The sequence below is a fragment of the Mauremys reevesii genome, linkage group 9, assembly GCF_016161935.1.
Source record: "Mauremys reevesii isolate NIE-2019 linkage group 9, ASM1616193v1, whole genome shotgun sequence".
NCBI lineage: Eukaryota > Metazoa > Chordata > Testudines > Geoemydidae > Mauremys > Mauremys reevesii.
In genome coordinates, this window is record NC_052631.1 from 7719394 (window position 1) to 7732645 (window position 13252).

Genomic DNA, 13252 nt, shown 5'->3' on the forward strand with positions numbered 1-13252 from the left:
CTCCTGACAGCAATGCTGCCCTGCAAGGCTTTCCTAAAGCTCTGGGAGTTTTCCAGGCTGTAGCTCCGGGCCCAGGCCGGCCCCTGCAATCCTGCCACGGGGAAATCCATTCCAGGGCTTAGCAGGAACCAAGAAAATATTTATCCCAAATGATGAAATATAGTCTGCAAAGTTACAGGAGCAGCCAGCTGTACTCAGTTGAACAGCGTAATGCAATCAGTGCTCTCCTTCAGCACCTCGCACGGCTTCCTGCTGGGGAGGAGGAGGCAGGTGTGCGAGAGAGAGAATGTACACGTGTAGTGGGAGAATGTGTGTAGGTGTATATACAGTATGAGCATGTGTATCTATATATGTATAGTGGGAGAATGTGTGTCTATAGAGTGTGAGTGCATACATAGATAGATATGCATGTAACGGAGGAGAATGTGTATACTGACAGTATGTGTGTGGAATATATAGATACACACTGTGTGTAGAGTGTTAGAATGTATGTGTATATTTAGTGTGTGTAGTGGGATAATATGTGTGTATAAAATATACATGTATCTACACACCTCTGGGCCTAAAAACAGACTAGCACCACTGTGGAATTTTAGACGTCAGAGGTGGTCAAGGCCTAGTGAAAACAACGAGGAGTCCGGTGGCACCTTAAAGATTCACAGATTTATTTGGGCATAATCTTTCATGGGTAAAACCCCCACTTCTTCAGCTGCATGGAATGAAAATTACAGATGCAGGCATAAATATACTGATCAAATTGGCCCCGTCAGCACTGGTTCTCCACTTGTGCGATAATGCCCTTCTCTTCATGTGTCAGTATAAATATGCCTGCATCTGTAATTTTCACTCCATGCATCTGAAGAAGTGGGATTTTTACCCACAAAAGCTTATGCCCAAATAAATCTGTTAGTCTTTAAGGTGCCACCAGACTCCTCGTTGTTTTTGTGGATACAGACTAACGCAGCTACCCCTCTGATACTTAAGGCCTAGTGGTTATTCCCCAGTGGCCAATGCAGGTTCTTCCTGCTCCAGTACTTTGTCTAGTCTGGTGCTGACTCGAGCAAAAGGGTTTCCATCATCCCGGTAAAGGGATGATGTTCAGGAAGGATACCGGGAAGAACTGCCTGAGTGTGACATCACCCTACGCGCTGACTCTGTGCTGAGGGTCACCAATTTCCCCTCGAACACCAATTGTATTTCCCCCAAAGGACTCACTGGTGCTATTGTTTCCTGCACCCTCCCCCTACTATTTCACAGTCATCTGATGTTTGCAACACCTCCGGCTGAGTGTCATTGACAAGCGCAATCTACACGCTCTTTACCCATTCTTGCAAATCGTTTGCACATGCTCTACGTACTGCAGCCAATGATGGTAAAAGAATATTAAGGTTGCAAAAAGCCTGGGCAAACTTAATTCGGCCCCCTGGTGTCTGCGTGTTGTGAAACAGTCTTGAATTACATGATCACATACATGGTTTTTCACTGCCTAGTTCAATATTTATTTTGATCCCCTCATTCACTGTTTGACCCCAGATCTTATTCACCACACGCCCTCCAGCCCCTGCACTGAATACAAACCGGTTCATTTCCTCAGCGGTGTTTCTAAGGTGCTCTCATTTTAGTATCTGGACGGTAATGAATTTATCTCAACCACCCCCCTCTGTCGGGGTTACTGTGATCCCCAGCTTACAGATGGGGAGCAGAGAGACAGAGTTTCCACTACCGTTGGATGCCCAGCTTGAGGCAGCGAGGGCCTGATTGAGTATTTAGCAGTTCTGTAACACTTGATCCGTTCAAGGCACAGCTCCGATCAGTTTCAATTGCAGTTGTGAGCACGCTGCAGTTCTTCACATAAGAGCCCAGTCTCAAGTCAGAAGAAGAGGCTCACGCAATTAGTGATTTGTGAAAAGGCTGGATTACGTGATTTGCCCAGAATTACACAGGCAAAGGCAGGGATAGAATCCACTTCTCCAAGGTGACATTCAGCTGCCTTAACCAGGAGCCGTCCTTTCTCATCCTTCCGTTCCCCCTCCCTGTCACTAGCCACCTTCCAATTTCTGTGACAAACGAACCAGCCGTCCTGCGGACAACGGCCACAGTCACTATACAGCCATGATTCATCCCTGAGCAGATCTAGCCCATCCACCGAGGGAGGGAGGGCTCCAGTGGAGAAAATAGTGTGTGATCATGTAATGAAAGACTGTGTCAAAATAATGGAGTGGCTAATACAGGACTCAGTTAATAAAGAACTAAAGGACGATAATATAATGAATGCCAATCAAGATGGGTTTATGGAAAATGGAGCCTATCAAACTAACTTGATCTGTTTTTGGACGGGATTATGAGTTTGGTTGATAAAGGTAACAGTGTTGGAGTAATACACTTAGCCTTCTGGAAGGCAGAGGACTTGATGCCACACAACATTTTGATTAAAAAATTAGAACGATACAAAATTAAAATGGCCCCCATTAAATGGATTAAAAACTGGCTAAGAGAGAGGTCTCGAAATGTGATTGCAGTTGGCACTGCTGTGACCACTGCTGGGATCCTGGTTCCAGTTCTGTTGCCCACAATTCAAGCTGTTGATAAATTTGGAGAGGGGTCAGAGAGGAGCCATGAGAAAGATTAAAGGATCAGAAAACCTGCCTTCTAGCAGGGGTTCTCAAACTGGGGCTCGGGACCCCTCAGGGGGTTGCAAGGTTATTACATGGGGGGGTCGCGAGCTGTCAGCCTCCACCCCAAACCCTGCTTTGCCTCCAGCATTTATAAGGGTGTTAAATATGTAAAAAAGTGTTTTTCATGTATAAGGAGGGGTCGTACTCAGAGGCTTGGTATGTGAAAGGGGTCACCGGTACGAAAGTCTGAGGACCCCCACCGTATAGCCCCCGAGAGCTCAGTCTAAACAAAGAGAAGGTTAAGGGGTGACTTGATTACGGTCTGCAAGTATCTACACGGGGAACAAAGACTTAATAATTGGCTCGTCAAGCTAGCAGAAAAAGGAACAACAGGAGCCAATAGCTGGAAGTTGAAGCTAGACAAAGTCAGACTGGAAGTAAACCGTAATTTTTTAACGGTGAGAGTAATTAACCATTGGAACAACCGACCAAGGGCCATGGCGGATTTTCCATCCCTGGCGATTGTTGAATCACTGTTGAATGTTTTTCTAAAAGATCTTCTCTAGGAATTATTTTGGGGCAGTTCTTTGGCCTGTGTGATACAGGGGGTCAGACTGGATGATCACAAAGGTCTCTTCTGGCCTTGCAATCTACTAATCTATAACAAGATCCAGTGGCTGGAAGTTGAAGGTAGGCAAATTCTGCCTGGAATTAAGGTACAAATGTGTAACAGTGAGTGTAATTGACCATTGGTACAATTTACCCTGGGACATGGGGGACTCCATCACTGGGAATTTTAAAACTGGCTGTTTTTCTCAAAGATACACACTAATTCAAACAGGAATTAATTCAGAGAAGTCCTGTGGTCTGTGTTACACAGGATGTCAGACTGGATGATTATAATGGTCTCTTCTGGCCTTCTGCTCTGTGAATCAGGGAATAATGCATATGCGCAAGAATTAAGGTTGCACAGGTAACCTAAATACTAGCATTTCCTAGCTTGTCTTCGCAACCTTGGTCTTTGAACATTTGAAACATAAAAAGCAAACAAACAAACAAACAAAACCTCACCACCAAATCTGAAGAAGAAGAAAAAAAAATTCCATCACGTGGAAACATATTGACCCCAATTGAACTCATCAGAAGGGTTCAGACCTTTAGATCCACAGCACAGACTGTGATGCCTTATGCTCACAGAGTAACTGGTAGCAGTAGTAGGCTGTTATCCTCTGTCTACTAAAGACGGGATGAGACGCTTTGCAGGTGGGTTTCAGACAGCAAAGGAGACTCAGGACTCCTGGTTCCATTCCAGAGTCTGTAGGGGAGTGTTCGTTAGTGCTTATAGCCCCTTCTGGTCCATACCCCGAGCCTCTCCCTTTCCCCTCTGCTCTATCAAACCCTCCAGCTCCTGCAACCCCCTCCCTCATCCCCGTCTGTTTTTCATCCCGCTGTATTCCATTGCAGCTGCTTCCTCCTTCTCCATCTCCTCTCTGCCAGCTGGGGGAGCCCTGAGAGCATAGGACAGACAACCTCCCTGCTCTCAGTTTAAAAAATATATATATATATACACACACACACATCTATCTCAGAGAACTGGAAAGGACCCTGAAAAGTCATTGAGTCTAGCCCCCTGCCTTCACTAGTAGAACCAAGTACTGATTTTGCTCCAGGTCCTTAGATGGCCCCCTCAAGGATTGAACTCACAATGTTCAAATCATTGAGCGAGCCTTCCCCTCCCAACAGTGCTCCCCGGCAGGGAGAAGCAATGGCAGGAAGAAGCAATGGCAGGGAAAGTTCTGCTCAGGCCCTGCAGTGCAACCCCTGGCTGGAGCATGCTCAGTTGCTCTGTGGGGATGGGGCGTGCATGGTCTGGTCATACACTAGAACCTCAGAGTTACGAACACATTGGGAATGGAGGTTGTTCGTAACTCTGAAATGTTTGTAACTGAACGAAATGTTCTGGTGGTTCGTTCAAAAGTTTACAGGTGAACATTGACTTAATGTAGCTTTGAAACTTTACTATGCAGAAGAAAAATCCTGCTTTCTCTTTGGGTTTTTTTTAGTAGTTTATGTTTAATACAGGACAGTAACACTGCACTTAACGTCCTCTCACTTAACATTGTTTCAATCTTACATCCCTGCTCAATTACAGAACATGCTCTATTTAAAGTTGTGCAATGCTTCGCTATAACATCGTTTGGCTGTCTGCTTTGTGCACAGCTGGCAGCCCCCCTATCAGCCCCCCTATGTCCCCCCCCACAGCACCTCCCGCCCACCGGCAGATCCCGCAGATCAGCACCTTCCCCCTCCACCCCCCATGGCAATCAGCTGGCTTGCAGCATTCAGGAGGGAGGGGGAAAGAGCGAGGACTCAGTGCACAGGCTCCCTCTCCCTCCCCTGCCTCCCGAACGCCGCAAACCAGCTGATTGCCGTGGGCACAGAGGTGAAAGTGCCAGACCGCACTGGCTTTCACTGCGGGGATTTAAAGGGCTCTGGGCTGCTTGCCGCAGCTGGCAGCCCAGAGCCCTTTAAACCCACCGTCCACGGCTCCAGTGGCTGAGCTGGGGCCGGATTTAAAGGGCTCTGGGCTGCCGTGGCTGCGGTCAGCCCAGAGCCCTTTAACCCCCCCATCCATGGCTCTGGTGGCCGGCTGGGGCCGGATTTAAAGGGCTCTGGGCTGCTGTGGCTGTGGTCAGCCCAGGGCCCTTTAAACCCCCTGCCCACAGCTCCAGCGGCTGGGCTGGGGCTGGATTTAAAGGGCTCTGGGCTGCTGCGGCTGTGGTCAGCCCAGAGCCATTTAAACTCCCTGCCCGCGGCTCCGGTGGCTGGGCTGGGGCCGGATTTAAGGGCTCTGGAGTGCCACGGCTGCGGTCAGCCCAGAGCCCTTTAAACGCCCCACCCCCGCCGCTGAGATTTAAAGGACTCAGAGCTCCCTGCTGCTGCGGGCAGCCCAGAGCCTTTGAATCCCGGCCGCGGCTCTGGTGGCCAGGCTGGGGCCAGGATTTAAAGGGCTTGGGGCTCCCCTCAGTGGCAGGAGCTCTGGGCCCTTTAAATCCCTGCCCCAGCCCTGCAAAGCTCAGGGTTCCCGTGGCGGCTGGAGCCCCGGGCCCTTTAATTTGCCCCTGAGCTCTGGGGGCCTCCCAGCCATCTCTTCAGCTGGGAGCCCCTGAGTGATTTAAAGGCCCTGGGTCTCCCAGCCACAGCTGGTGCCCCAGGGCCTTTAAATCTTGAGGTGCCACGCCTCTTCTGGGTGAGGCCACGCCCCTCAGGACTCCGGCAGTGCGGGTAAGTCCGGTAAGTTACTTTCCCCCTGCGTGGGCAGGAGGCAGGGGAGGAGCGAGGACGTGGTGTGCGGAGTAAAGGTGGGGGAGCAGAGGCAGGGTAAGGGTGAGGGCTTGGGGGAGGAGTCAGCCCCCAGCCCCTGGTGCTTGCAGAATAAGGGAACCTGCCACTGCTGCTGCACAATGTGCTTCTCTTAGCCTACAGCACCTTCAGCCTCCATACCTGCTTCACTGTCTCCAGTGCCAGTGGGCTGTGCCTGGGTGGGATAAGGCGGGGGCACCTCCCAACAGTAGTACTGTACTGTGTGGCAAAAACAAATTTCCCTGGAACCTAACCCCCCATTTACATTCATTCTTATGGGGAAATTGGATTCGTTTAACATTGTTTCACTTAAAGTCGTATTTTTCAGGACCAGAACTACAACGTTAAGTGAGGAGTTACTGTACTGCACTGAATTGCTTTTTTTTTTTCTGTCTCTGCTGCTGCCTGATTGTGTACCTCCCGTTCCAAATGTGGTGTGTGGTCAGGGCCGGCGCTTCCATTAGGTGAGCCTAGGCGGTCGCCTAGGGCGCCAGGATTCGGGGGGGCGGCATTTTGTGCGCTCCCCACGGGGCGCGCGGGAGCTTCCAGTTCCGCTCCCGTCATGCCGCTGAAGAAGGACCTTCTGCCGACGTGCCGCGGAAAACAGTGGCAGGCAATTGAGCAGCTCAATGACTGCCGCTGTCGCCTGCGGCATTTCGGTGGAGGGTCCTTCTTCGGTGGCGTGACGGGAGCGGAACCGGAAGCTCCCGTGCGCCCCGTGGGAAGCGCACAAAATGCCGCCCCCCTGAATTCTGCCTAGGGCGCCAGAAACCCTGGCACCGCTCCTGTGTGTGGTTGACTGGTGTTTGAGTCTCTGAGGTTCTGCTGTACTTAGGAGCTGTGAGGGGATAGAGCATGCTCAGTGCAGATAGTCTCTTCAGAGAATTTAGTTGCCAAACTAACAAGTTTCTGCTGAGCATGTACGCACACATTTGTTCAGAAATTTGGGCGGTTTTGCCTGGAAACAGAAAAAGCACATCTCTGAAGCCAGTGTGATGCCCCTGCCAAACATTGTGACCGCCCTGCTCCAAAGGATGGGGGTGCTGGAGCTTCCAAAGAAAACAACTTGTAAGAATTTTTTTAGCAAATGCAAAACAACATATTTTTTCCCTAACCTTGCTCTTGGAAATAGCTGAATCATTTTAGCTGAAAATTTAAAATATATAAATATATTCAGCCTGAGGCAGGCACCTGGCGTGGAAAATTTCAACCCAAACAGTTAAAGTTTGGCAAGTTATAATCAGCTGAAAACAGGGACTTATAATGATAACTGTCAGGTAAACTTAACTATACACATCACTTCAGCTCCACCTGTAATATATAGTATAGATTTTTAAAGGCAAAATTACATTTAGGCACATAGTTCCTACAGAATGTCAATGAGTCTCGAGCCATCAGTCTATCTGGCCTTCATTGTATTAATGTTTCAGGTGAGATTTCAGGCTGTACCAAACATTTTGGGAGAATGGGGTGTGTCTTTCAAGCCCCCTGCTGCGTTTCCCTCGAGTGCCTTTAAACTGTAACTGATAAAGTGCAGTGGGGCAGGAGACACAGAGAGGGTCCCCGTCCTGGACTCAGGGTGGAGACTCCGAGGCAGCTGGACTCAGGGATTCCTCTGTGGGGAAGGGGGTTAATTGAGTCAGGGAGTGTTGATTGATGGCTCTATCCCTCTCTCTCCATATGGGGTCTCTGTCTCAAGGGACAGCAAACGGCAGGTGTCCAGAGTGCTGGGGTGGGGACTTACCTACTTCTCTTCTGTGTTGAAGGTAAATGTTGAAGACACTGTCGAAATGTTACCCAAGTCCCGGCGAGCGCTCACAATCCAGGAGATCGCTGCCCTCGCCCGGTCCTCCCTGCACGGTAATACCAGGGGGCCTCGTGTGCGTGTCTCAGAGGGGTCTGCCATTGGGGGGTGTCCTAGTAGGAGAGGGGAGTTTCATGGGATTTGGAGTTGGGGTGGGGATGTCTCATTGGGGTTTGTGTCACCTGTGGGATGAGCTTATGGGGACAGAGGGTGTCTCATGGGGGGGTTCCCCAGGGATATCTCATTGGGGGGTGAGGGTGTCCCATTGGGGGTGACATGGAGTGTCCCACTGGGCAGGTGCTGGGTTTCCATAGCCCCCCCTCCTGGAGCCCTGCCCACTGCAGCCCCTGATGCTGCCCGGTGTGTTCAGGTATCTCGCAGGTGGTGAAGGACCATGTCACCAAGCCCACGGCCATGGCGCAGGGCAGGGTGGCGCATCTCATCGAGTGGAAAGGCTGGTGCAAGCCCACGGACTCCCCGGTGGCTCTGGAGAGCGCCTTCAACTCCTACTCGGACCTGAGCGAAGGGGAGCAGGAGGCCAGATTCGCAGCAGGTGGGAGCGGTGCGAGGGGCCCGGGCGCATGGGCCCCTTGCTCACTTGAGAGGGCGATTGGGGGGGGGCTCCCCACCCTGTTAGAGGAATGGCAGGAGGGTTATTGCCAGGCCTGTCACAGAAATGGGGCCCTGCCCCACAGAGCTCCCCAGGGGGACCCAACAGAGAAATGGGGGGAAGGAGAAACGAGGACTCTCTGTTTGGGCAGAGAGGGGGGTTAACACCCCCCCCATTGGGCGAGAGGGAGGAGTTACCCTTCATTGGGGCGTTGTGAAGCACCCCTGTGTGCTCCCCTCCCCCTGCAGACCCTGGAGGTGGTGGGGCTGAGGTCTGAACAGCGCCCCCGGCTGGGCATGGCTCGCTCCCCTGCTGTGGCAGAGAGGGGCACGCCCTTCCCACCGGCTCCGCCCTCACGGCCGTTCGGTGCCACTCCCCTGCTGGTAGCAATCCCCATTGGCCCATCCCTGCTGCTCAGACTTGGGTCCTGGTCGGCCGGGGAACAGGGGACAGCAGGGCGGCGCTGTCATGTAGGGCACCCCCCTCTGCCCGCTGTGGGGGTTCGCCCTGACGCCTCAGGGAGGCCTCCACATGCGCTGTTGGGATGGACACAGCAGCCAGGCCACAGTAAGGCAACATGGAGAGTGTGCCCTCCGCCCCGCCAGGGTCTGCAGACGGCACAGACAGAAGCCAAGGCTCTGCGTTGACCCCAGGCGCCCATGTGGGCTTTGCTCGCGAGCTCTTTGCCCAGCACTGTTTGCAAGTGGGTCTGTTTTGCCACAGCCCGGCGGCGATCCGGCCTGCCAGGGGGGGAGGCGAGGCAGGGCCTGTGTCCTGGTTATTGCTCTCTGCTCCCCTGGGCAGGCTCTTCTGAGCTGGCAGGGCCCGGCAGGCCCTGTCCTTGGAGATCCCTGCAGCACCAGGCTGGGAGCTGAGTCACTGAGCTGGTGGGAAGGAAGGCACGGAGCCAGAGAGGGAATCATTAACCTGCCCCGCCCCAGGCAGGCAGGGGGTGAACTCTTAGTGCCACCCGTCTCAGCTGACCACCCAGCGTCCCAGCCCCGCAGCACCACCCTGACCGCTGCCCTGGGTCAGGCAAGTGCCTGCTTAGCGGAGCCCTGCCACGTGACTGTCACCGAGGCAGCCAGCCAGCCCTGCGGGCTGCAGAATTCACTGGCAGAAAGAGGGGGCGGGGGCACAAGGACATGCATGTTGCCAGATCTGATCAGCTCATTGTCTAGCACAGAATCTAAGCGCCTGCCCCGGCAGCGAGAGAAGCCAGTACCCTACCGCTTCGCAGGGAGGGGAACCCCCTCACCTGGCTGGCAGCACACGGGTGTGCAGTGCGGTGCATCGGGGTATGCAATTGTGTCCATGGAGGGGTGCATCCTTTGCATTTATTAAGGGCCCCATCCAGGAGCTCTGCTAATCCCTGGGCTCTCAATCTGGGGGTCACAAACCAGTGTAAGGGAGACAGAGTTACCCTGCCCTTCCCACATTGCTGCTACATGGCAGGCTGGCTGCCCAGACGGAAAAGGGAACCAATGCACGAGTACACAGACCTCAGATAGCCTGAGCTCCTAGCCAAATCCAGCCTCAATCCACTCAGTAACAAGCCAGGACCTCCATTCCACTGCAGCTGCTGATGGTGGTGGGGAAGGAAGCATCCCTTCCCAACCCCCGCTATCGCCTTCCCTGCCCTGGCAGCCTGGCATTTGCTCACCCGTCCAATAATCCTCTCTAGAGAAATGTTCCTGGTGGCTATCAAATGACCTGGTCTCTTTAAAAGTCCAAGCACAGAGTCCCTCTGCACGGCCAGAGCATGCTGCTGCCTTGTGCCGAGACACAGACTAGACGGGGCTGGAGCCGCGTTCCAGCCCTTGCCTTCGCTGCTGTAAATCACCCCCTGCTTCATCCCCACCCACAGCACAAGCCTTGTCCCATCACCACCCTTCCCCCTCCCAATGTGGTCTTTCTCTCCTCTCTCCCTAGCGCCTCCCGCTGTGGGGGTCTCTCTATAAGGGGGTCTCTGGTCTTCAATGAAGCCCCTGGGGCTGTGGGGGAGGCAGGCAGGCAGGTGAGACGCGCAGGGCAGGGGGAGCAGGGGCTGAGGAAGCTGCTGGCTATGGGGAGGAGGCCACAGGAGCGGCACCCCCTCGGGATGGAGGCCAGGGTGAATACCCCACGTGGGACAGGTGAAGGGTAGATTTTAACGAGCCCCGCGCTGCCGTTCAGGCTGCATTGCAATGAAGAGCAGGCAGGGAGGCAGGTGGGGCTGGACCTGCGGGGGGGACCCTAAGTTGTGGAGAAAGACAAGATCTGAAGGAAGTGCCATAAGTAGCCAGTGTGGGCCCCGAATCTTCCCCAGAGCCCTGGTGGCAGGGCCAGGGCGGGAGGCTGAACCAGCCCCCTCGCTGGGTCAAAGGCACATTCCTACAGTGGGCCCTGCTGGCTCCAGGGGTCACACATGACCGGGGAGGGGCACAGGGCTGCTGGAGGGAGCAGGGAGTCACCTTGGGGGCTGTGCGGGGGCTGCAGAGGTGTGTTCATAGCTGCTGGGCGGTATCAGGAACTGGCTGCTGTTTGCAGATTCACCCACAGCCCTGCGTCTATGGGTCTGACCTGGCACCCCAGCCCCTGAGCCTGGGTCCGACTCAGCACCCAAGACCCTGCTCCCCCAGCTGTCCCCACCCCCGCCAGCCCCACCGCTGAGCCTAGGTATTTCTCCTGGCAGTGGACAGGGCTTTGCATAAGGCCACTGAGGCAGCTCAGCCAACCAGGCCTTCAGCTGCATTACCTGGGTGGTGGCAGAGCCTCGAGCCTGGCAGAAGCAGCACAGTTAAGGCTGGTTCCCGGGAGAGCTGGAGCATCCAGCAGGGAGCTGCCCCCTCCCTGGCATCTGGGGGAAGGTGACGCACGGAGGCAGCTGCAGCCCGGAATTAACCAAACAAGCTGCTCTTAACAACAGGGTTTGTTGTTCTCTGACAAGCAAAATTTAAAAGAGCGGGCCCGATCCTGCGTGGTGCTGAGCCCCCATTGACGCCGATGGGCCCGATCCTGCACTGAGCCCCACCGCAGCCCCCATTGACTCCAGTGGGCTCAATCCTGCACAGTGGTGAGCCCCCCCCTCCTCAGCCCCACTGACTGAGGTGGGCCTGATTGTGCACAGTGCCGAGTCTCCACTGACTCCAATAGGCCCAGTCCTGCCTGGTGCTGAGTCCCCACCACTGATGGCCACAATCCTGCATGGTGCTGAGCCCTCTCTGCCCCACTGATTCCACCAGGCCGGTCACCCTGTGAAGTGCTGTGTCCGTTCAGCTCCCATTGGTTCCCCTGGACCCAGCTGCCCCCACGTGGGGTGCAGTGTCAGGCCCCCAGTGACAACAGAGGGGTGCTCTGTCTTGCTCCCGGACCACCTGTGGTCTTCATTCAGCTCTCCCATCGGGGGGGACACGGTGCTGGGCTCCTTAGCCTGCCATGGTAGGAGGCTTCTCCCAGCAGCGGGGAGCACCAGTGCTCTGCCGGGCCGGGCATGCCGGAAGCTATCTCTTAGCACAGGGCTGGGCCCAGGGGACTGAGTGACCCACGAGGATCCGGAGTGGTGACCTGCGGGACCAGTGCCTGCACAGGTTTCAGTGGACAGCGCAGAGCGTGCCAGTGATGTGGGATCCCCCCGCTCTGGGCCGTGTTGGTGACGGGGCTCCCCACACACCCGCTCTGGGATTGATGAGCCAGTGATCAGGAGTCCAGCCTGGGCTGTGGCTAGGTGGCCATAGCATGTGGTGCTCAACCTTGGTTCTCCCGGTGCAGCAGTACCCACCCCGAGGGGTCCCCACTGTTACTCTGCACCTACGAGGGGCTGGCGTCTGCCCATTGGGCCCCTCCTGAGAGCTCATTGGTTTCACTCCCTGCCTCCCCAGGTGTGGCCGAGCAGTTTGCCATTGCTGAAGCCAAGCTGAAGGCCTGGTCCTCCGTGGACGGGGAAGACTCCAACGATGAATCCTACGACGAGGACTTTGGGACAAACACCAACAGCACCCAGCCAGCTGGTGAGTGAGCAGGAGGCATTGTCCACATCCGTAGGGAGCCAGGGGCCCCCACCCACAGATTCTGGGGAGCCGGAGGCCCCACGCATGTCAGGCAATGGGGCAGGGGCTCCCCACCTGTGCCAGAGCAGAGCCTACCTCCATGCCCCCAGGAGAGAAGCTGGGGGGCTGTGGGGTCCCTGGGTGCCGAGCTGGACTGAGTAGATCTGTGTGGGTTAGTGCCAGACACCGTGGGGCCGACCCCTGGCCAGTCGGTAACTGAATAGAGATATCCCCTCTACAGAGGTGGGGAAACTGAGGCAGGGAGCCCAAGGCCTAGAGTGAGTGGTAGAGTCAGGGATCGATTTCCACAACTCAGCTCCTGGGCCTTCACTCAGCCCCTAGCACCCGTTTCATACACACAGGATGACCCTGCTGTTTCCTAGGCCAGGGGCTCCCCGGGTCTGCTGGGTCTGCGATGACCAGGGAGGGCGCACTGTACCGCTGGGGGCTCCAGCCCTTCTGTTCAGCGTGCTCGGCGCTGTGCAGGCGAGCAGGGGGGATGGCACCGAGCTGCAGCGGACTGAGCGTGCTGTGGGTCATTCCCACTCGAATCTCCCTTGTGGCCTTGCGGAGGGCGGGTGTTTGTGAGCGGGAGCTGAAGGAAACAGGGAGAGCTGGGCTCACTGGGCTGGGTGGGCACTGGCCCATGGGGAGCGAGGAGAAAAGCATGCAGGCAATGAGGCATGGAGCCAGGCTGCAAGTCGGCCATTGACTCCTCTCTGCCATCTGCCCCACTGCCCGTGTCTACCAGGCACAGCACCTCACCTCTCCCCTTCTTATGAGCGTAGGGGACCAGCGCCTGCACAAGTCCCAGTGGGCAGCGCAGGGCGGG

The 13252-nt window shown here is 55.1% G+C and overlaps 1 protein-coding gene across 3 annotated transcripts in view; it reads left to right on the plus strand.

Annotated features, from left to right (window-relative positions):
- Positions 1–13252, plus strand: part of FAM131A (family with sequence similarity 131 member A) — a 42051-nt gene that overhangs the window by 22308 nt on the left and 6491 nt on the right. For all 3 annotated transcript variants that reach the window (XM_039490046.1, XM_039490047.1, XM_039490048.1), the window contains 3 exons: positions 7745–7838; positions 8153–8335; positions 12253–12381. In XM_039490046.1, coding sequence (XP_039345980.1) covers positions 7745–7838; positions 8153–8335; positions 12253–12381 — 406 coding nt within the window. The remainder of the gene's footprint in view (positions 1–7744; positions 7839–8152; positions 8336–12252; positions 12382–13252) is intronic.